Source organism: Pieris rapae, chromosome 15 (genome assembly GCF_905147795.1).
Source record: "Pieris rapae chromosome 15, ilPieRapa1.1, whole genome shotgun sequence".
In the NCBI taxonomy this organism is placed as follows: Eukaryota; Metazoa; Arthropoda; class Insecta; order Lepidoptera; family Pieridae; genus Pieris; species Pieris rapae.
The window spans coordinates 8929959-8955088 of NC_059523.1; the positions used below are offsets into that span (position 1 = coordinate 8929959).

The 25130-nt window shown below is 32.7% G+C and overlaps 2 protein-coding genes and 1 non-coding gene across 4 annotated transcripts in view; 2 read left to right on the forward strand and 1 right to left on the reverse strand.

The window, feature by feature from the left end:
• Nucleotides 1-378: 378 nt before the first annotated feature.
• Nucleotides 379-9324, reverse strand: LOC111001336 (serine proteinase stubble). 2 transcript variants are annotated; one of them, XM_045631535.1, is made up of 9 exons: nt 9078-9324; nt 6590-6843; nt 5785-5959; nt 5269-5377; nt 4393-4522; nt 3734-3854; nt 2650-2897; nt 1560-1667; nt 379-703 (listed from the first exon to the last, which is right to left on the reverse strand). In XM_045631535.1, the coding sequence occupies exons 2-9, from the start codon at nt 6756-6758 to the stop codon at nt 525-527; spliced, it is 1239 nt and encodes a 412-aa protein (XP_045487491.1). In that variant the 5' UTR covers nt 6759-6843; nt 9078-9324; the 3' UTR covers nt 379-524. The 2 variants fall into 2 exon arrangements, with proteins under 2 accessions (XP_045487491.1, XP_045487492.1); XM_045631536.1 differs by having other exon boundaries at nt 9068-9324.
• On the forward strand, nt 6027-6098 carry Trnac-gca. Its single transcript has one exon. It is a non-coding gene; the product is annotated as a tRNA-Cys (tRNA).
• Nucleotides 9325-13087: 3763 nt separating the features above from the next.
• The window catches only part of LOC111001335 (proclotting enzyme), a 36804-nt gene continuing 24761 nt past the window's right edge, over nt 13088-25130 (forward strand). Inside the window, exon 1 of the mRNA XM_022271201.2 lies at nt 13088-13711. Coding sequence (XP_022126893.1) covers nt 13186-13711 — 526 coding nt within the window. The 5' untranslated portion in view covers nt 13088-13185. The remainder of the gene's footprint in view (nt 13712-25130) is intronic.

A 25130-nucleotide genomic window follows, 5' to 3' on the forward strand; every position in this document is an offset into this window, starting at 1 on the left:
CGACAAATACAATTACTATTTAAATTTTTACATCTTAAGCTTAAATATACACTAAATTATTAATATAATAAATAGACAATAATTTATAAAATGTGCTAGTCGCTAGTCATGTCAGATTTCTATTACAAAACCCTTTTCTTCCACATCAAAAATGTGACTTATATATCACAATTGTTTAACAGTCATATAGACAAAACCGGCAAATGTTTAAATCTCTAATATCCATTTATTTGTACACGAGACAATTTGGTGTTGGTATAATTCATGTATTTAATTAGATATAACAATAAATATAGTAATTAGTTTAGCTTAACTTTTCGTTTCGATTATTTTTTAAATGTTGTTTTATTAAAAACTTTTTTAATTGTATTTATGTTTCTTCTCGGCACCATTTTATTGTTTGTTCTCATTTAGTACACCAATAAAAATAACAACACACTGAAGTTAAATAAAAAAAAGCTTATAAAAGAAATATTCAACAAAATTTGACTAAAACTTAATTGCGTTTTTAATAAAACTATATTTTAAAAGTCTATATAGTTACTAGTAGGATTAATCACATCTCTAATCCAGGCTGCTGTAGTCAGAACATTGTGGTATATACCAGGTTGGTGATCGACTCCACAACCGAATCCAGCAGAAGTTATTCCAACCAGGAAGAAGCGACCGTTTTCCTTTACTATAAGAGGACCCCCTGAATCACCTAAAACATAATATATACTTGATTATCCTACAGTTTACATAAATAATAGACAATAAATATATACTGACCATAAAGCCAAAGATTGAATACATTTATATATATATATATAATACACACGCTTCTAACACTCACTCATACACCCGTAAATACACTCTCTCTCCCACCATCACACATACACCCTACATACAACTTTATTTCTACTAACTTCTAACTAGTTGACTGCTTTTTTTGTTTTTGTTTTTTTTTATTGAAAACGTTAAATTTGTTTGCCTGCACATATATATGTCTATGTATACTTTTTGTATCCACTAAATATGACTTTGCTGTGAAATGGAAGCCTGGTTATCCATATCACAAGTTCTTACCTAGTTTGGAAACCAGTCTCCCAACACCTTCTCAACTGTAGTCTTATTTATTGTTGTAAATGTAACATGGGAGAAATTAAATTATAATTATATACGGAATACCTAATTTGGCTGTGCTGTGTGATGGTGTGAAAGTGAGGGTATGTACGTGAAGGTGTGTGTGGAGTATGCCTAACATGACTAGAAGTCCCGTTTTGAACGGCACTGTCCCTTTTTCCAATTACGAGGTCCGGTCTCCCAGAAATAAACTGCGGGATGCAAAATTGTCCCGCTTTCAGAAATAGGAATTAAACTCTTGGCTCAATTAAGCAAATTTGTTCTTCTGATAAATAAAATATAACTAAACATTTTGGATACTTATATTTTGTGATTAGTAACTTTTAAGCCAACTAACTTTTTCTAAATAAATAACTTATGTTTTGAGTCAAAGAATAACTGTCGATTTAGGTATGCGACTTAAGTATAGGTATAGCTTTAAGTTTTCTATTTACCTAAACAGGCGTCTTGGTGTCCATCGGAATGTCCTGCGCAGATCATCTCTGAATGTATTTGTACTGAAATCTGTTTGCTCTGGTGCCATTTGATGCATTGATCTATACCTAAAAAAAAATTAAGACGTAAAAGACACCAGACTAGTTTTGACATTTAAGTTTTGCCGGCTGAATGCAGTAATTGTATTTGGTAGTTTTGCGTTTGTTATATAAAGCAGTGATGCAACGAATACAAATATTCGTTCGTCGTTCGTTGTTGGATTACACATACATTGAATGAATGAACTGAGTTATTGAATCTCAACTCATTCTCTTACCAATTATTACCTACTTGTTCTTGTTTGTTTCTGAGTGAGCTCTTTCTCCTAGTTTCGTTAAATTATTATTAATAATTAATAAAGTTAAGTGGTTTTCTGGGGTGAGGATAAAAAATATTGCCAGTCGTTAATTACAATAATTAAATATTGATAAAAAAAATAGTTAAAAAAAAATATATTTATTATATTTTTCTCACGTTATTATTATATTGGTTCTTCAATGTACTCAAAATTTAGGTCTACTTAAATATTAAAATATTCAGTTATACATTTTCATAATATATCGTATTAATATCGATATCGATCATTAAACATTTATAATTTTTAAAAGGGTGTGGGCATCCTATAATATTCCCAATAAAGTTTTTCCAACTGCGGCAAAACTGACACCCCCCGCAAGCCCACGGGCGTAATGAAGATTTAAATATATTAAGATAAGCGTACAATAAAATTAAATAAAATTACCAGATTTTTTTTGGTACTTAAAGCAGAAAAGAAAATCATCAGCAAAACAGCGAATTAGATTCGAGAAAGGCACCCAACAAAGCTTTCTCTAAAACCAATCAGCCCACTACCGAATATATCCAGTTCCGGATAAGCTGTGTTCAGTCCTATGTTATTATATGGAGAAAGTAAAACTCGAATTGAAAAATCCCAATTACTATATGTATCATCTATATATATTAATAGGTATTATATACATTCTTCAGAGTGTCGATAAATACGAAACTAATAAAGATACTACTACACTAATTTTAACATATAGTACTTACTCAATATAGGCACAGTGGCCGACCTCAACAAATTGGTCCCTGTATGGCCCATACTGGCATCCGTTTTGCCCCACCCAGCTATCACACCCGATTTCCCCCACAATTCCATTTCGGTGTCAGGCAGACAAATCGGAAGGATGTGGCTAGTGTAGGTAATGGGTTTTGTGAGTCTAAGTAGTGCTATATCATATCTATCCGGTTGTGTCATACGAAATTGGAAGAGGGGATGGAGTAGTTTATGTGATACTCTGTAAGGAATATGTTTTTGAATTAGAATGTTGCTTTATTATTAACTTATGATTGTGAAAAGCCAATGCTATAGTATATGAGACAAATATTCTTGTTGCCTGGGAACCCAGAGTTCTATAGAGAATATTTTATTTTTTATTATTTTTGTTTATTGCCAGTTCTTCTCTTCCGTTCTAAGCCCTTGATTTGAGAACTGGCAGTAAATGTAAAATTATAATCATTTAAAGTACATTATGTTCATAAGTGTTACCTATATGAATATATGATTTTTTGAATTTTGAATAAAACAGTGCTTATTATAATAAAATAATATCGTTTAGTGCAGTTATTTTTTAATACTGTGTTCAATGTCTACACTGAGACATCATGGAACATTTCGATTTAGTCTAATTTACGATAAATAAGCAATTTAATTATTACCTAATTTACTAAGTGTCTAATAACACTACAGTCTCTATTACGGGGAAAACAAGACATAATATATAAAAACAATAAACTTTAATTTGAGTATGTATGTTTTTTAAAGAAAGGGGGCAAACGGGCAGGAGGCTCACCTGATGTTAAGTGATACCGCCGCCCATGGACACTCAATGCCAGAGGGCACGCACTCGCGAGTGCGTGGCCGGCCTTTTAAGAATTGGTAGGCCCTTTTTTGAAGGACCCTAAGTCGAATTGGTTCGGATATACTTCAGTGGTCAGCTGGTTCCACAATGTGTTAGAACACATTACGAATATGAACAAAATTTAATGTTCTACGCCTATAGGTTGTGATTATATGAAGACCATATGAAAAACTAAAGCCCCTTATCATAAGTAAATTTAAAATTATACAAACCCAAGTCTCCTTGCTGTATGGGAACCTGCACTCGTGTCAAGAGCACCAAGCCACACAGCGATGTCTCTGACTCTAGCCCTGGATACACAATGGGCTGCAGTTGCCACATACCATCGCGACACTGTAGAATAAATATACAAGCTATATACATATATACTAGCAGTCCCGACAGACATCCTGGAAATTTCCTATTTTTCGTAAGTAAAAGTATAAGAATAGTTTGTACATAACATTGTACCTATGTCACTTTAATCGAAACAAGTAAATGAATGCGTCAGTTATGTTTTAATTTTGTATACAAATAAATTCATTCTGAAAATAATAAATATAATATAGCACTGATATAGCTGAGCACATTTTGGTGCGAATTCGCTAGTTTGAGACAAGCCGAATTGTGTACTTGACAGCGTGCACACTTGCTCACACACAGCACACACATGCACACATACACACACATACACGCATTCATAGATTAAGTTAATTTAGATATAGTTAAAGTTTGTTTAGTTAAGGGAAGTAGCGAGCCAACCCCAACACAAGTGTCTCTTGACTACTTACGGGGGTTGTCTCATACTCATTTAATGATGTAAAAATTTGAGAAACAATAAAAAAAATATAATTAAATTTTATTATTATTAAAAAAAATATAAGTTCCTTACCAAGTACACCCCCACACTGAAACTCAGAGATTCTGATATGAGCCTGCCAAGGGAATTCCGCCTGTCTTGCTTCACGACCCCCTATTATACGCTTCTGAAGTACCCTAGTAGATGGCACACCACAGTCTACCTACAGGTTACAAAAACTGTTTTTATAAGGGGTTTAGTCTTGTGTTTTAAGCTTATAATTCATGACTATTATTAAATTATATATTTTTTACGTTTTTTCTATCTATCTAATTCTATCCCGTTACCTGATTAAATTTAAAAGGTTACAGTTATTTATTTATTTCGTAATCCTACAGCTAACATAAATTATATATCATTACAAATACACTGAAAATATAGCCTAAAACAATCCTTATGTATATATTCTTATATATTTATGTGTGGGAAGAGGATAGAAGACAATGGAGTACACTTACTATATATTTTTCTTTTGTAACATACGTAATGTAAACAGAAGGATTTTAAGTGATATCGCCACCCACTCATTGCGAGTCCTCTGTTCGATAGTGCGTTGCCGGCCAATAACTGGTACGCGTTTTTTGTAGACCGAAGAATTTGGAAATTCAAAAATAAACGAGCTAGGTCTGGAAATCCACAGTTGCTCACCTTATACATTAAAATCGTTTTTTTTTTGTTTTTTTGTATTTTTTTTGTTTTGTTTAATATTTGTATGAGGTCTTCGTGTATTTCATGTCTGACTATAAGTGCCTATCTCATTAAAAATAGTATTTTGTGGTTCTTTTACCAATGTGCCGAGTGTTGGCAAGCGTTTAACAATAAAAAAAATAAAAAAAAATACTTCAGTGGACAGTTGTGTCCACTTTAATTCTGCATATTACTTTGTGTATTAGTATAGATTGTACATACATGGTCTTCGTCATCAACCCTTCGCCGAAATACATTCGGAGGGATGACATTTCTCTGTGGAACACGAAGCTTCGGTGGCACCTTGTATTGCCAATCTGATGACGCAATACTGAAAAACAAATTTAATATATATATTAACAATATCGTATTTAATAAGGGTTTAGAGATTAAAAACTTTTTTTTATAGAACAGGGGGCAAACGGGCAGGAGGCTAACCTGATGTTAAGTGATACCGCCGCCCATGGACACTCTCAATGCCAGAGGGCTCGCGAGTGCGTTGCCGGCCTTTTAAGAATTGGTACGCTCTTTTCGTGAAGGAAAAGTTGAATTGGTTCGGAAATACTTCAGTGGGCAGCTGGTTCCACAAAGTGCTGGTGCGCGGCAAAAACTTGAAAATTTATTTTTATATATGTCACACTATATTGTAAATTATACCTTAAAACAGAATATTAAAATGCAAAACACTTTTTAAAATAAACTAGTTCATAACTAATTGGTTAAATTAAGATTGGTTACCTGTTATCAAGTTCATTATCCACACAACAAGAGAACAGCCACCCTCCGCAGCCTTTAGACCGTATCCCTCCACGAAGCCAACAGGAAATAGATAATGTGCATGGTATGACGTCATTTCCAATTGTGCAAGATGCAGGGTAGCCTAGGAAGGAAGCTAACACGCGGGAAGTCAGGCCTGTAATATACGTCAAATTTTATTTGTAGATAAGCATAAGATTGACTATTTCGACCATGTCATCAACGGGGATATAGCTCAGTGGTAGAGCATTCGACTGCAGATCGAGAGGTCCCCGGTTCAAACCCGGGTGTCCCCTAATAACAAAATTTTGGTTTCAATTATTTATTGTTTAAATATTTTCCTAGTGACCTTAATTATTATTACTACTTATTTCTATTTTTTTTTATTTAATCATAGCTTTTCTATTTAAATAAATTTTAATGATTATGTCATCCGCACCTCTTAGCGAGAAACATTTTAAATATTAAGTAAGCCCAACAGTTAATTAGTGTTAAGTAATGCTCTTTATCGAATATAAAAAATTAAGGGATATTATAGTTTTATTTAAAAAAGATCCAACAGATGGCGCTATACTAGGTAACAGATTTACCACTAATATTAAGACCGGAAAAGATTCAAGAAAAGAATCTTACAGTAATAAAGTGAATTGTTATTAATTTGCTATGCCAGCGCTTCGTTGACCAATATTTCCTTTGCAAGCGGTATAAACGAAAGTTATATTAATGTAAAAATTTTGTGTTTATATCCGTTTAATAAATCATTAAGACAATAATTAATAATACTTACTTTCAACAGCATTCACATGTCCAACGTGTAAAATTAATATCACGACACCAAACTCCCGCCATTTTGAGCGCCATACTGCCACTGTTTGACATTTGAACCCGTGTTTTCTTTTTTTAAATCCATCCGCGTCTTTGTTTATTATCCATAGATTATTATTCACCGTTGACATGGTTTTAATTTTGTGGCATCTTCGCACATTTCGAATATTACCTAATCAACAGTTCCAACTGTTTTGGTGTTTCAAAGTTTGTACGCTGTAAAAAAATCACATACATTACGAGTTATTAATTAAGGCATTAATTATTATGATTTTATTGGTTTAAACGACGCCATGATCCAAAGCTTCTGAGTGCCTGAGGCTTGGCTTTATACAGAACTGGACAGACCACAATATTTTTTTTGTAAAGTGACATTTGTCCTATTAGAGGGCACGTCTGTCCAGGAGATGTCTATTTAACTGCTGCTAATTATTTTACTGTCTAGGGAAGTGTTCAAGATCTTCTACGAGAAACGAATATATAAAGAAGAAGATAGAAGTTAAGTGTAGTTTGGGGATGACGGAATCAAGTTGCGTAGTTTCAGGAATTTGATTACCGGTTTATGGCGTCATGCTTCTTCGATAACGATTAAATAGCACAAATGTTAAAGTTTGAACCCCCGTTTAAATTTTAGTTTACAATTTAACTATGTTTATAAATATGGGTTATGCTTAACATTTGCTAAAATAAAAAAATATGTATTTAAATCTAATAAAAAAACTACACAACGTTATTTAGTGTTTAATTACTAAGAGAAAGCTCGATTCGCATGGGCGCCTATCTGGTCCGTGACCTTGAAACTCTAGAAATATTTATATATAATGTTATGTTAATATTAAAAATGAAAGTAGTTATCCTAACTCTACGCCATGTTAAACACATTCCTGGGTTTGTTTCATAGTGAGTAACATATTATTTTGTACTAGTAGAAAAATATTATGTTATATTCACAAGTAAGTGATCAGCAATTCGTGCCTTCTCCGTCAAGCCTTCAACGAAGCAGTAGGTGCTAATTGCGGAAATAAGTTCACAGTTGGAAATAGAACATTTGCTCTATAGAAATGCATTGCAATAAATTTTTAACATAAGCAATGCAAGAAAGATTTGAGTTTGATAATATTACTAAAACATTTTTATGTTGTTTAAATAAAAATATAATCATATTTTCTATTAAGTATTAGTATAATTACATTCCTATGATTTTTGCAAGGCGCAAACTGGTTGCTATGGTCTCTGGCAGAAAGACCAGTTCTGTGGAACACTCTGCTCCTCAGCATAATGCTAAGCCAGGTCCTTTACAACCACAGCACACGCACTTCACACATAAAACGTACCTTGTTCCAAAAAAAAAGTTTTCTTTTAATTATTATTATTTCTTTGATTATTGTTATTTTCTGTTACTTTTGTGAGTAATAAATGTTATGTCTATGTTTATGTGTATTATAAGTATTAATCGGAATTAAGTCTACAAATACAATTTTCTCTAGATATTGTTAAACAAATTCACTGCAATTATATACGCTTAGGTTAAAATTTAAAATAGAAACTTATAGACGTTGTATGGAATGCTCCGCACTTTGACGTCCAATACATTTTTGATTTATGGTTGTCATGTAATCTACAGATTTAATTTTTTTGTCTTCATAGCTGGATAGAGTGATTAATTAGGTATATAAATTTATATTATATGTACTAGCGGATCCGACAGACGTTGTCTGTACACACGTCTTACATACAATAATACCTAATAATGTAAATTATTATCGACTCCACTTGAGCACAAAAATTTCATCAAAATCTGTCCAGCCATTTAAGAGTTTTATTACGAACACTTGCACTGAAGATTTATACAGCACCTGTTTACTTGCTGTATACATAAATAACCTAGAAACTTACTTCAGGGTCATATGCCGGGCTGATTTGTTCTAAACCATCCAGGAGATTAACCAAACCCTCACAAAAAAATCATTTTAATCGGTCCAGCCGTTTAAGAGGTGTTCAGTGATATACACGCGAATTTTAAGATTTTTAACATTAGAATTATACATATAAAGCAAATTCAAATGCAAAGACATTTATTTATCACCAAATATTTTCTCGTCATAGCTATTGGTGTATGAATTTCTGTGGAGCAGTTTTGTTATATATTAGGATCATACAGGGTTGACACTCACAATACATTGATTACATTGAGCGCGAGTTTTAATATGTATAAATGTCATTTGTAACTAAAAGAGGACAAAAATACGAGTTTATTTAAAGTTACATAAAAAAATAGTGGATTGTTTGAAATTTTATCTTTAAAAAAATATCAAAGTTTATTATAACTGTAAAATATATAAACCTTATGTTTTCCGTTAATATAAGCAATATTTACACACGGTACAACAAAACCAAAGTAGGCCACATCTCAATAACAAAGAAAACAAGATTCACTCACTTTCACTTACCCTTTCACTTCATAATTGTACCACAAATTCAAAAAAGGAACACTAAACCCTTTTGTTAATTCACAGACTAAATTAAAACAAAATCTAACTTACTAACTTTTTTTTATAATCAGCCAGTATCAAATTTTTAATTAAAACTGTTTCTTTCAGTATTTGTGTAATTAGCATAAAGAATAAATAAAGATGATTTAAAATGCTAATAAGCCCCCGTGTGCTTAACGCGGCACGGTGTTACAGACTAAAGTTTCAAATCTGTCCGGTAAAACGGGTTGCGGCTGGTCACACTGTCACGATTATTAAAACTACACTTTTACACCGTACGGTACTTTTAACACTTTTCGATACTTTCTTCAGGTACGTCACATCGATAATGACAGTTTCTGACAGCTCGAACATATGGATTTTTTGTACAATTTTGATAGTTTTCGCTAATACATCTATTTAGTTGGAACGCTCACAAAGCGCCACTTATGCACATACATTATTTGTGTGTTGCTTTTATGTAATTTGTAAATAAGAGGGGATACCCACCAGAAATCGGGAAGGTGGTATAAAAGTAATATATTTTTCATTAAACATTATATAAATCTATCTTCGGCATCAATCTAAAAAATAAGATAGAAATATAGATGGAAATGTGGTGTTGGAGTTGCTTCCTAGTAAGCTCTTCTTCTTACTGATACAATTAGATACATTAATTATAAAAATTCGCACAATTCGCCATATACGATTTATTTAAATCGGAATGCAAATGTCATTAATTTTATTATGTCACATAATAGAAGCATTAACATGATGTCGTAATAGGAAAGTTAAGTTAATTAAAATTGGTGTTACACTTATGATCTACATACTCGACCACGCTATAAAAGCACCTTGCCGTTAAAAACCTAATCACCTTCCCCTTGAAAACATTACATGGCAGCGTTATTTATGATGTTAACTATTGTGAGTTATTTTGGACATGTAACACGCAGAGATCCAGACAAAAATGAATATGACTTGCAGATAGTAAAGGCCTTTACTTATGAGTTTATAAAAATGAGATATATTTATCCTTTTAGTTTATTAATCAATGTTAAAAAATATCGCATCGTATGAATCATGTCGCTGTCGCCTGATATAAAGTGCTTCGAAGAAAGTACACGATTTAATGATAAGCTATCGATTGAAAAGTATTTCAAAATAATGATATAATTTCTCTGTTTATAACCCATAAATTAATGCAAATTTAATGATATTTTTCACCATTGCTCTTACAAATATAGGCCGAACGCTTAGCTTTTAGCAATTACCTGGCCCCGACATTGAAAGAGCATGTAGTTGATATATTTCTTGGTCTAGTAGTATTATTTATATTATGTAGATAGAAGCTTTTTTACCTACTATCCGGATACAATACTAACAAGTAAACAAACGTCTAAAGAAATTTTTTAAAAAGCACTATGCTAGTAATACATAAAACCAAATCCATGTCAAACAGTCCTTTCCCATGTCTTACATATGCTTGCCAGACTTGGTAATATACAGAGAAGATAAAAGGATCTAAAACGGAGCATGTTCAACATTAGAAATTTATAAAATGAGACACAAATATAAGAAATGTTACTAAAGCTACTGATGCCTTCATCTATGCAGCCATAAATGGAGTTGGACTTGTAGCAAGACTGTCTGGCGACCGATTGACCATAAGGGTCTACAGGTGAGGCCCTATTGGGAAACAGAGGAAGATTGCTCATGATTAGGGGTTGATATTACTAAAACGGCTATCTCGAGCAGGATACAACTGACCCAAGACCGAGACACCTGGAGGATCTTGGGAGGGAGACCTTCACCTGCGTAAGGGTTAAGGGATATATATATATATATATATATATATATATGTAGCTCAGGATTAAGTTTACTTTGTTCTGTGCAAGAAATAAAGAGGCTAAGAAGAATATTTAGAGGAGAATATTTATTAATTTATAAGTAAATGAACGTCGAGGTAACCAGCATATGCGTAAACTGCCACAAACATACTATGTCCCTCAAATAACAACTGAATGTTGTGACTTTATTACAAGCCTTATAAAAAAAATAACCTTACCTAACCTTTTACAACTTTTGTGTGTATTATATAGAGATAATAAATAAGTTGACTAACTTAAATTAAAAATAATAAAAAACAGTTATACTGAAGAAATAGCCAAAGACGGAATACATAATATGTATATACAAAAATGTGACATGACTAACATTTACGTGAGGAAAAATAAAAATAATGCACGACCATATTATGTATAAATGGAGTAAGCACATGATATAAGTGATTTAGCAATACGAGTATATATTCTAAATACTCCTTTTAGGCATAGGCATACGAAACTGATCTTATCCAGAGTTGGTGTTTCTTTTTTATAGAATAGGGGGTAAACTGGCAGGAGGCTCACCTGATGTGTTGATGTGAGGAACGTGAAACAAAGCACAAAAACAAGACAGGCAGGCTTTTTTCTTTCAATATTTTGCTGCAATTTTTCCTTTAGAAAATTTTCTTTATGATTTGTACATTTAATTATGTAATTTAGCCAAAACGATTGACTTAAGGGCAATTTCGACCATTTTTCGCACTCCCCTACTGCATCATTTAAGAAGAAGTTAAAACAAGTAATGTCCTAAGCCTTTTTATTTATTATAGCTACTAGTTTTTTTGTCGTTCTCCTAATTTAGAAATTTTTTGCTGTCATGTTTTTATCATTGAAACTTTTTATGGATATATCCAATGTATTTGTTTTATGTTTAACTCTTATTTTATACTTACTGTATAGAGATGTATTTCCTTAATAATTAAATAAACACAATTTGTATTGACATATAACCAGACAATAATATTATCATGTCCATACTATTATATATAAACCCTGACCCGGGTTGAATACAAAAACGTCTTTTAACATCCGCCATCTAGCGTTAGTTTTATTAAAATAGTGTATTTCCCAATACAACCTCGTTTAACCATGAAAGCCTTATGTGTATTATATATTTAATAGTAGATGGCGCTTTTTACAAATACTTAAAAATATGTTTTGTTTACATAATATGCTAATGGTATTATGGTATACTTGGTGATTTATGTGTTCTTTTAATATTACTCAAATTATTTTGCATCAATCATTGTCTTTTAAATGTTTATGGTGATTATTACGTAGAAACTCACGACCCGGTGGCAAGAGAAACCCCGATATGGAAGTGTACTTGAGGAGGCTTACAAGAGGCTGTATAGCCATTGATTATGATAATTACGTACGGATGAAAAGTTTAAGAGTGCATAGTCACAGTTGGACACCGATGTAAGAAAGAATTATGAATTAATATCATGAGGGAATAAAAAAATATGTAAGAGGAAATTGAGTTATTCTAAATTATTGTGTTACATCATAAAATTACAGGCATAAGAGAAAATAACTCTGATTTTTGAACTAACCATCGCTTGTTACTCACAGCTTCCGTGAATCAATTGATCAAAGATTGATTTGATGCGTTCAACCCGGAAGCTCTCATGAGCTTTTACAGAATTCCCAGCAAACAATTCTTAAAAAAAATTACAGTGAATCATGGGTGTATTTTGCTATAGATATTATGTAAGCATGTCTGAAATCAAAACTTAAATTTTAATAACTATTGCTACACTGTGGAAACCTTTTCTTAAAAAAAAGAAATACCTAGATTACCCAGCTAACATGTATGCATTAAAGTAATAATTTTACGAATCAAATTATTGGGCTGTGATTCTTAACGTAGTGCAACACTTTTCGGGAATATAATTCCATCTATAGCATTCATTAAGCTATCAAAAACTTTTTCAGTGTCCATTAAAAAGCACCCAACACATCCTTGACTGGAAATGGGCCATGACATCACCCAAACGGTTGCCGAGCAACGCTATCACCGTCTATTACGTAAAGGTAAACGTCACAATTTTTATGTAACCCCCAGAGTGGGGACCGACTGCACGGCCAGTCCGCGGCCAACTTTCCATCGACAAGCACGCGTCACAAAACATGACAAACTAACAAAATCGGACGTAAATATAGTGAAAAATGAAAGTGAACTTCATGTGACCGGCAACATGTTAGCGTTCGCTTTGAAAGTGTTTTTATTAACTTCGATCGCAAGTAGTGAGCGAACCCGCGCGCTAAGTTATCCGCGTATGCCGATGTTTGTGCCAAAACGCGTACCGCGCGTATTATTTATCGATGACGACGATTTTGGCCGCGGCGAAATCGATTTAACGGAGAAACGCTATCCGAAAATCGATTTTCAACCAGACTACAAAGGAAACGATCGATTGTATTCGATTCCAACGTTTTACCAAGGGAGATTCAGTCGGCCATACGCCCCGAGTTTCGCCTTCGAACCTATCCAAATTGCCCCACCGAGGAATGGGTTTTACCCCCCCGCAAGTGGTTGGAGGGCTCGCTCCCCCCGTGTTGTGTTCCCATACAACCCAGATACGAGCAATTCGATAAACACAAACTCACACACCGCGCCGAGTATAGACAATGTTGTGTTTCGTGAACCAAGTATAGATGCGAACGACGTTGCAGCCGAGGATCAGTTGCAGGACATAAGTGGAGACGCTTTCTCCGAGAGAGGTATGTTATGTAATACATATTCGGATGACATAATCGTACAATAGGAATGACTGTGGACTTTTGTAATAAAAAGTCTGAAATGTATTGAACGCGCGTTGATGTCTTTTGCTTCAGAACGCCGAATTTACTTTCGCTTTGTAATGTAAGTTTTATATGTAGAGAGATTAAAAAATTACATTAATTACATAAGGTAGTACATTCCAAATTAATGGTCACAAAAAATATTGGTATTTTTTAGAAGAATAAATATAGATTAGCTGTTTCACCATTCTCCCATTGATCCTTAAAATGAAAAATAGACCTTCAAGTATTTAAATGACATCCTCGACATAATGCTGCATATATTATGTGGCGCTACAATAGATCTGTATTTGTGGGTCACCTTTTGTAACTCCTTATAAATTGATAATGATAATAAATACTCCCTATTTGTAAGATAAACAGAATTCTGCCTTACATTATGCAGTAATTTTTTTATAATAATAATAATTTAATTGCAAGAATATGGTACAAAAATAATATGGTGGTATAAAAACTTCGCATTCTGTCTTATATGTGCGAATTTGACTTAAAAGGTGGAAATTTATAATGTTTCACTAAATAATCATTAAACACTAATAATTTTTTCAATGTAGTAAATATGTATATATATTTTTTCTTTTCTTTTTTTTGTCATTCAGTTTAATATGTGTATGTTGTTTGGTTGATATTTAGTGTAAAATGCTGTGTACAGATATAATTGAATATCAGATATTGTATTTAAAAAAATTGATTTCCGTACACATTAAAAAAATTAGTACACATTTTGGAAAAACTTAGAAAGGAAAAGCCAAAAATGAAATGATGTAGATTAGCGTTTGTAAACATTTTCTTGTTGTCATCAGTTGTTTAATTCAGCTAAAGAGACTTTTACCTTTTGTTTGTTGTTGACATGCGTTTCCCACAAGGTAATTTATTACTTCATTGTTCACGAACTTAAACTTGGCTTAAAAGAAAAGTAGAAAAGTGTATATTATAACTTTGGAACTCCGGTTAAAGACGTCGCAGTTGCACTGAAAACTTTTGTTCGGGTTTTATTAATAAATGAAGTGTTAAATGCACAACGTATATTAAGATACAACCTCTTAATCATCGGTTTCTCAATTATCGGAATTGAATAGAGGGTTTTATTTTTACTCCATAATTAACCACTCGCGTACAACAATAGAATATGCGAAATAATGATATGCTAATTGCTATGAATGCAATGTAACAGTCAAAGAGAGTGCCTACGTCTGGCTATACTTTCGGGGCGTAAATCCGACGATTTAGAAAATCGGTACGCATATAAAAGTAAGAAAGCCTGAGTGAGCAATATACACATAGTTTATTAAACTTGATTCCGATGCGAATTTTTGTTAATGTCAGGTGACTTTATGGATAAAGTTATGGAATTTATATACTAATTTGAATTAATACATAATTTTCTATATATACCTAGTTTAATTCAACTACTTCTTATCTTGGTGCTTTTCTCCTTTACTGGAGATTAGCTATCACTTTCGTAAAGCGTGATCTAGATGCAGCAAGACTTTCGCAGTCCCAAAACCCATCCACGTTCTCATCACCAAGCCATGATTAATACTATACTCAAATTCTGATTTGTTTTAATTCCCTAGACGTAGTAATAAATTTTTTTATATAAATAAGTAAATCAGTAGCGCTACAACCTTTTTAGGTCTTGACCTCAGATTTCTGTATCTGTTTCATGATCATTTTTAAATGTAATAAGCAAGTAGGTGATCAGCCTTCAGTGCCTGACATACGTCGTCGACTTTTGGGTCTAAGACATGTCGGTGCAGTGGTAGAGCAGTGTTGGCCTAGTGGCTTCAGCGTGCGACTCTCATACTATCGTAGGCTCGATCCCCGGCTGTGCACCAATGGACTTTCTATATGCGCATTTAACATTTGCTCGAACGGTGAAAGAAAACATCTGGAATGGTTTTATATAATTGAAATAATAAAAATTCCCGAAAGATGACTTCATAATATAATAGATAATTTCAGTTACTTGCCTGAGTTGTATTTTTATGTCTTTCGAGTAATGTAGTGAACTTTTTATATTTATTATGAATAAGAAAAATCTGGGACAGATGATGTTTAATAATGAAACTGAATGTTTTCTTATTCATAGAAAGTAGCACTTGTGAAACTATAACATTATTCGTATGAAATTATTAACTTAATCTGGGCTACTTGAATACATTAACAAATTAAAATAGTTTAACTGGCAACACACTCGCGAGCCCTCTGGCGTTGAGAGTGCCCATGTGCACTTAACATCAAGTGGACCTTCTGGTTCTTTTCCGTTCTGTTCTATTAAAAAATAACAATTCATTAATAGTTTACATTGTTTTATGAATATATATTTTGTATTAATACTTCGTTAACTTAAAAATACATAGAAAAGGTTACTATAATACATACAGAGATGCAAAGCCTCCTTGAAATATATAAGTTAACGTAGATTAAAAAAAAATGTTTGATGAACTAAACGTGGAACGACTCTTCAAAGACTACTAAACTTTAAGAAATGACATATGTCAGAATTAATTCCCTTTTACCACACGCATAACTTAGCAAACTTACAATTTCTTCAATGAAATAAATGACAGCATTATTTTACAAATTATTCGTCCATTTGAAATTTGTTCGTTCGTGAATTAATTAATCTGTGGAGATATTATAAATGTAGCTTAAAAAGTAAGTCTAAACTCTCTTACAGACTAATTAAAACGCTTTTAATTATGATAATTTTATATACTTATTAGATAAATCATATACTTGAGACACAGAATATTATCTAATTTATAATTAGACGTCGACATATCATTTCTTATAAACGAAAACACACAAAATAATAATAATCAAAGAGAAAAAATTAAATTTAAGGTATAGTGTGAGATATTTTTTTTACATTTTCCCATAGAATTCGTCTCACGCATATAATGCGTGTATGCTGTGGCTGTTAATGGCCCTGGCTCAGCATTATGTTGAGGAGCAGAATGTTCCACAGCGCTGGTCATTCTGGCAGAGATCACATCAGCTAGTTGTCGCAAAAAAAGGAATATAGTATTAACACTTAGTAGAAAATAATAATAAAATAATAAAAAATAAAAAAAATGCAACGCAATTTATTAGAAACTATGTTTTTCTATTACTGGCTTTATAAGCACGTGAAGTTATTAAAAGTCAATTATATAAATTATGGAAAGTAAAGGCTTAGTTTAAAAGCTTAATTGTTCACAATATTGCTTAAGGTTCATTAACAGTCTAAGGGTCTGTTTCACAATGTCCAGATAAGTTCCAAAGAAGCTATTTATTACTTATTGGTAGGATAAACAGTATTTTGCGTGTCCCGACTGTCAGATAGCGCTATACGTCATGAAATGCGAAGTATCTTATTTGGAACTTTTATCTTTCGAATAATTTATGTGTTGTATAGCTATTTGGTACTTTATCCATACATTGAGAAACAGGCCCTTTGTGTTCAATAATGTTATGACACTATTTTATTGTGTCCGAAATATCTATTTAAAAATAAATACGGTATTTTCTATTATGTCTGACTATTAAATTCTAAAATAAATAAACTAACTGTTCCCAGTAGATTGACCCGTGCACTTCATGAATGTCGCAGAGTTTGAAACTAGTGGCATCTCGAAAAAGTCTTCTCCCTCAGTATTTAGGTGTAATTATAATTGCACCCCGAGTCGTTTTTATCATATAATTAATAATATCATTCAAAACAGTTAACGCCAAGTAATGCCACGCACATTCACTAGTTTTTAAATAGAAATTTGTTAAACAAGGAAAAGACGTCAAATGTTATTTTGATAGAAATTGCGGTCAAGTTTCTTCCTTATTCGCATTGGATTAATGTTGAAATTCGCTTGCATAATATAACACTCTCATTTTTATTGGTCGCGTGACAATATGTAGCGTGTATTCAAATGTAGGGAACTATGATTAGAAGTGGATTTTCGCAGTTAATCTACGCATAGCTACGCTGGCCAAGGCTGTCTAAGTTTTAAGCCTAGTATGCCAAATTCAAAAACATAGATGTCGCTTAATACTTTTGCGAACGCCACCGCTTATGTTGGAAGTCGAAATACAATGCCGCACAAAAATCTATCGATAAAAGGTTTTTGCTTCTCCTAATAAACCCTTCGCCTTTAACACAGTGAACTAGCCAATTTCAATTTAGTTCCAATTTTAAATCCAGAATTCCAAATTTAAAAACATTTATGTCATTTAAAACTTTTTGCATTAGCCAAGGCTACATAGTTCCAATTTTAAATCCACAATTCCAGATAGTTTAAGAAGTCCTATTATGTCTATTGTTTATGTTCTACTTCTATGTATATTTTTTCACTTCAAAATTATCAATTAAGACGATCAACCATAGTAATATCAATATTAATGTATACATTGGTCAAAGAAAGTTTATTTGTCTAATAAATTGGCGTTGCATAGTCCTGCATCTCTAAGCAAACAATTGTAATTGAGTGGCCTTACACAAATGCCTTTAAGACTTTCACGCATCACAAAGTACCCCTATTAGATATGTCACATCCATTCATAAAATAAATCAGTCAAAATAATAAGTCTCTTTTCATCAAAGCGTAAATACTATTTCACAGAAAGAGACATAAGAGTGCTAAAAAAATATCTTTATTCATATAGGTAAACGATTACGATTCTCCTCCTCCGAAGCCTATTCATAGAAATATTAATCAATCTCCACGTAAGAAACACACTTTAAATTGTTTACAAATATGCCTATATTTTAAGACCTTTTATCGGCTTCTTTTTGTTTTTTAAATGCGGTGAAAATGCGCTTACGCAGGCCCGCGCGATTGATGTCAGAGCTTCACTCGGGGACTGTGGGTTTGGGTCCCTCAAATCATTGCTATTCAGGGGACTACTCCCCACTAGAAATACCTCAACCCTTCACACGCCCTTAAGATGGGGCTTCGGGATTCGTCAGGCATTCTACCCGGGCTTATATCCGACATAGAGCTCACTCACGTACTGCGGTTCCGGGCCACTCGAGAACGAGACCCAAGATAGACATATACACCTACTTTAACTGTCTCCATCTCTCTCTATCTTGAGAATTTTTCCCAATCTTCCACACCAACTTTCAGCTCGCTCAGCCCACCGTCGGCGGTCTCTCTTTTCGCTGGTGGCCATTTCCACCCTAATATCCTGTGTGTACATCTGCCATTGTTAAGCTCCTATTACGACTTTAGTTTATTGGGATAGTGAATCAATAATTTTTGTTTACACATGTCCACACTGTCCAAAAAGCCTAAACGTAATATGACAATACCAGAACGACCACTTTTCTACTTTAGACACTTTAAGGTTTTAAACTTGTATTTTTTTTTATACAACAACACGTTCGTATGCCAAATAAATAAGCAAAGCCGCGAGAGAAGTATGTGGAGCGAACAATTCTTTTTCCACGCTTCTAAGTGCGTATGAATATGAAAGTGATGTCGGTATAATAGTGAAAGTTGTGCGATCATCAATATAATGTCATATTTTTAATTATTATGCTAATTACGAACGATCCATCGTTCAATTCTAAATCCCAAATACGAGATGATAACATATACTTGGATATATATAACTGAACTGGGTTTCTTAGTACCTATGGGATATGTGCGATGGCGAAGGCCTAGGTTAGTTGCTATACCAAAGGCAAGAACCAGTCTGTTGCACAGATCCCAGGACGTAGGGCCTACTGAATGCTGTCTCCGACACTATCGACAAATTTGTATGTTCGCAGACTTATTCACAGTAGCGATATTGTGTATATTATGTGTTTAATTTTATACATGTACTCTATTATATTTTATCAAACGTTTCTCGACATTATCGTATTGGCATAGGCTGTAAGGATAATGTGTATATTTGTAATAAATAAATAAAAAAATACATAAAATAATTTTATTGGAACAGAAGGCAAACTGCATTTAAACAGAGTGCTAACCACCAGTTGGGGCTAGTGTGTTGCTGACCTCAGGAAATTTCCGTCCGTTTGTCTTCCAAAAACCTTAATGTCTAATCGGTTTGAAACCTCTGTCCTGGCAGCTGGTTGGCATATAATATGACGAAGCTATCAAGTGAGAATTTTGGTTTCCTATCTGCAAATAAATAATAACATTAATTTCCAATGACGCTACAACAGCTAATGGATCTTGACCTCAAATCATCTTGGCATTCGTTTGTTAGATTTTTTTATATAGATAAGTATGTGAACAGTCTTTTGTGTCTGTCATACATTTTAGGGTTAGTGATATGCTGGAAACCAGCTTCATTCACGATGTTTGCCTTTGCAAGTTAATTGCTGATATAAAATGAAAATTCCATATATTATATACATGAGAGAACCTTTAATTTGAACGTAGTACTACAGTAAATAACAATGATACATATTCCATCGATAGACTACAGATAATGAACACTCTCTGCAGCCTAATTCGATTTAAATAATAATACCAGTCACAAGACACACTAACTCCAGTCTAACCAATTGCAACAACTTAAATTTAATGCTATCTTCATTTAGTTTAATTAACAATAAAAATCAATAAACGTCTAATGGCTATCAACTCAACTAACTTCTTAATGATACTGGAAGCAACTAGCTAGTACGCTAGTGCTCAGCGAAGTTTATCATGTATAGAGAATATTGTATTTAGAATGTAATGTTTGTTCTGAGTAAGATAAAGTATATTTTTTATAAAGGTAGTGCTTTGCCTTACCCTTTCTTAACCTCTTATGTATCACTTTGTAACATACATAATTCTTAATATGTAACTAATTGCTCACTTAAGATACGTTTACGATAGGTTTTAGGAAGAAATTACTTAGGAATAAGTTGATTTTAAAACATATAGTGAAAAACTGACATTACGAAGCATAAATTTTTTAAAATTATAAAATTCAAAATAGCCTTTCTTACCTAGTAAATTGCCACGTAAGAAAACACTGGATTTAAGTGTTTTTTTGGCTATAATTGAGCGTGAAAAAATGTGTGATTTTCAAACAGGTTCAAAGATATCTGGAATCGATCTCAGTTCTTGATTCTTTTATCAGATTAGGGCGGAAAATTAACATTTAAAATATCTGTGGTAAAGTTTCAATTTAAAATTAACCTTTTTCGCGTTTCCGCTTAAGTACATAATTACTTTTGCAAAATAAGTATCACTGTAGGCAAACACAATTTTAAAAGTTGATTGGATCCAAAACGGCTTATCCGAGTTATTTGCATAAAAATATATAACTTATAGGCCGATTGCATCACAGCGGTTACGTCAAGCTTCTTAAACATCTTCGTTGCATAAGCTATAGAAAGTTTTGGCGCCACTGGCCTATATTAAAAACCTACTAATGTGCTTATGAATTTACAGTATTTTTCCATGATTTAAAATTTATTTGTAGAGACTGCGTTAATGGTTAGAGCTCGAGATTATCAAAGGCAATGACTGATTTCGAATATCAATAAAATATACTAGAAATTGCCTTTTACTAACGGAATATTAAAGTCAGTAAGACACGTCCTTTTCGTTCTTAAGTTTTCTGTATTTCAAATGAATCTAAATCAACTGCCACAAATGTTTTAAGAGACCAGCGACAACAACCAATTATTTAAATTTTGACAGCACGCCTGGTGTCAAGAATGTCAAAATGCAGTAAATCAACAAGTACTTTAAGTTTGGAAATGTAACTGTAATCTTACTTAAAATGAATAAAGACTTTTTTATTATTTATTATTATACTTAAAATAACATAAATGTTATATTCGAAAAAAAATCTGTGAAAATAGTTTTATTACTACAGCTCGAGAAGCCCACGGCATAAATTATTTTAGTAAATTAATTATGAGTTGTGACAGAGACTTTCACGTTCATATTGTTAGGATGACGGAATGTCAATTCTGTAAACCCATCAAGATCCTGACCGCTGCCAGCGTTGCTTAACCGTCGCTAGCCCATCGTGAGAACAATAACATTTCTACGTAGTAACGTGGGAAGACGAGTGAAATGTGCAGTTTCACTGTTGTGACAAAAAGATATAATCTGTGAACGCATTGTGATTTAGCATTTTTGAATATCTTGATTTTTATCGGTTCGGGAAAAAAATATAATTTCAATGGCGGATGTAAACTAAATTATAAATTACTTTATTCTCAAATGATTGATATCACCTTTTAATGTGAAAAATGAAAGTACAACAGTTGTATTAAATAACACACATCTATATAAATATATGTTTAAAATGTTAACTTGATTTTATTTTATCACATTTTTTTGCACATAAGTTGAACAAATATCTTCTACTCATTCTTAAGCAACGCGTTAATTTCAATATCTGTTTTTATAATCTTTGATCTTAATACAATATACTACTTCATACTTAACTAAGTCCCGACTCTGAACCTTTGAATGTACAGTGTAATTGAATTAAATACATTAAACACAAAAGTTCGCTGCAAGTTCCCAACTATATTGTACTTATTTAGCATATGTCTAGTGACGTCGAACGCAAATAATTGTCTTAGAAAATTCATTTTATTATACTGTAAATTAATTACTTAGTTGAAAGAATCAAGACATTGTTTTTTCACGTAACATGAATCAATCAGAAAGATATCCCCTAAGAATAAGAAATAAATAAAACAAATTATGACGTGCACAATGTAAAATTATTATATAAAGCGTGTCACATTTGAAAAATTGTTGAAAATAGTGAAACCGAGATGTGACATCCAGGTCATCGGTCAAGACAATCGCATTTGGGCCATAATTACCGTTATGCAATTGTTGCGTAAACATTATGTATCAAATGTCACGGTGTTTACGAAAACTGGTTGTGATTCGGAAGTATGGAGTACCGGTATTTCGTTTCGTAATAGTGACTTAACGTATCGGTTTACAGCTATATAATATACAAAGGGTGTTCTAATTGTAACCTGAACTTATTGATAAAGAAATAAAATACTTTATTTGTAATCTATTCATTTGTTTACATTAAAACCAGTATAATATAACTTTTGTAGTAGTAGTTTGGTAGTTTCAGATATCGTTCAAGTAATGCGTATACCTTCTTATCATATTGCGTAAGTGTTTTTTTTTTGTGACACACTTATAATTCATCTTCTTTCTAACACCATACGGTCTTATTGTGAAAGAAAGCATTGTGAGGAAACCTGCATGCCTGAAAAGAGTTTTCTACTGCTGTTTAGTTCAGAAGGTAAATAAAAAACAAATATTCACAGATTAAAAAATCCTATAAAATTGTTGCCACTATTTTTATATATAATGTAATAACATAAATAAGGACTATGTCATGTTTATGTTAAACAGAGACGTTCTGTATTTTAAAATACGAGGCATAGGCAAGGCCCGTATGCGATATGAGCTCGCAAAAAATCTTATGTCGCCGGGAATGTCTGCCTTATTCCCAAGAGATTACAAGGGCAAGAAAGGTGCTTATCTTCCTCCGACCTAATGAAAGGATTCTTGACCTTCCTAATCAGTGACTGGCCCGAAGGCCCGAGATTAAAAAGTATACATTTTAAACTATTGGATTAACTTTGTTATCCCGTTGCCTTAACAGTGTTGGTAGCTATATACTGTAGTTGTCGCGACAACGCAACATGTCATAATTAAATTACTAAAAAAAATTACTTTAAAATGCACAAAAATCTCACAAGAAATTCAAGATTTTCGACTGAATTTGATTTTTTTTCATTAAGATCGACTCACGGTTACCGAATGTAAGTTCATACACAGAAATTGTGTCCATTTGAAAACCTTCTTTGGTTTTTTTAAGTCGATACAAAATAGCAGTTTTAACACAGACTCTATCTCATACAGCAATTAAAATATTCGACACAGCCATTTTACTAACTAAATATGTAATCTTAAATGCATTTTTTACTGTTGAATATTTTACTTTTAACCGTTATAACGCGAGTATAAATACGCGGAATTTAAGGGGAAGCGTATCTGTAATTTTTTTTTTTTTAAATCACATAATATTTCAATAAAACCTCTTTATCGGGAAATGTTCATTTTACCAATTTCTTTTACAAGTGTCTCTTGCGGATACAAGGTGAGATTCTAATTCCGTCAATATACTATTAAACAAATGTAATGTTCCTATTTATACAAGAAAACCTGCAGGTTGAAGCGTCTAATAGATGAAAAGGAGTTAATGCTACATTGTGGTGGTTTTAGCACTTAGAGCAAGATCCATAGAGTGAACTTAGACTTAGCTCAAACTTTACTTACGATAAACTATGATTAGTATTTCGGACTTTAACCGACGGATTTAGCTAAGCTAAGACAGAACATGACATGACTTTATTATTCTTTAAAAAAGTATAACAATAACAGATATTTAAACTTCTAAAACATTACACATCTATCTTTTATTTATTGTTATGTATTTATTTTATTACTGCAATAACAAGAAATTCACGAGTAACCTTTAGAAAATATATTTTAAAGATGACAATAATTTTGTTCTGTAGAATAAAATAATCATAATTAAGTAGATCGCATTGTTTTGACAACTTGTATCAACAATTAAGTCGGAGCAAACCCTAACGCGCTCTATAGATCTTGACCTTAGACTCCTTTATGTCCATTGTGCGTGCAGTCTTAGCTAAACAAGCCAGCTCTAGTCTCCAGGGCACTTCTCAGGACTCACTGCACCGAGGATTTACGTTACGTTACGTTAGAGTAACGTAGTTTTAAATCAAATATCTAGTAGACACGATCAATCGTAAATTTAAATAATTACACATTACGTATTTGCCACATACATCACAATCACAATACATTACATAACTCAGTCGAACGTTAAAAAGGAAAAAAATATTAATTTCCCTAACACACTTCCCCTTAAAAGAAAGATTTCACTGGCGCACGGCAGCACGCACACACAAACTTGTATTTGTCCCGTTCATTTACCTATTTCCTGTATTTTCCGTCTCCTTCCCGCAGTGTCATTGACTCTGGCGCACTATTCTGTTGCACTAAGCTTGTTTTTACAGTGTCGAGGCTAAAGCTTGTATACTAATATTTTGTCATTAAAAAATTGAATTTAAGACTTATAATAAGTAACATTAAGACAAGAGTTAGATTCTATTCTACTAAGAGTTCGAGCATGTAAGTAGAAATACAACAAAATATGTTACTAAGGGTAACTCGAACACGGCTATACCAAATCCAGAATAAATAGTTCATTTTTGTATATTCTTTGAACTCTGAGGATTTTTTATGAAAAGAAAAACTGCACGAAAAAAATGGATTTTTTTTCCGGAAAAGTAAACAGTGCCTATGGGATATAGTTCAAT

What these genes read in the sequence shown, in the direction of transcription:
- LOC111001336 (XM_045631535.1), bottom strand. Translation starts at nt 6,758, where the DNA reads ATGTCAACGGTGAATAATAATCTATGGATAATAAACAAAGACGCGGAT. An exon ending in ACATGTGAATGCTGTTGAAA is followed by an intron (nt 5,960 to 6,589) that starts GTAAGTATTATT and finishes CGTATATTACAG; the next exon opens with GCCTGACTTCCCGCGTGTTA. An exon ending in GGCCACTGTGCCTATATTGA is followed by an intron (nt 1,668 to 2,649) that starts GTAAGTACTATA and finishes ATTTTTTTTTAG; the next exon opens with GTATAGATCAATGCATCAAA.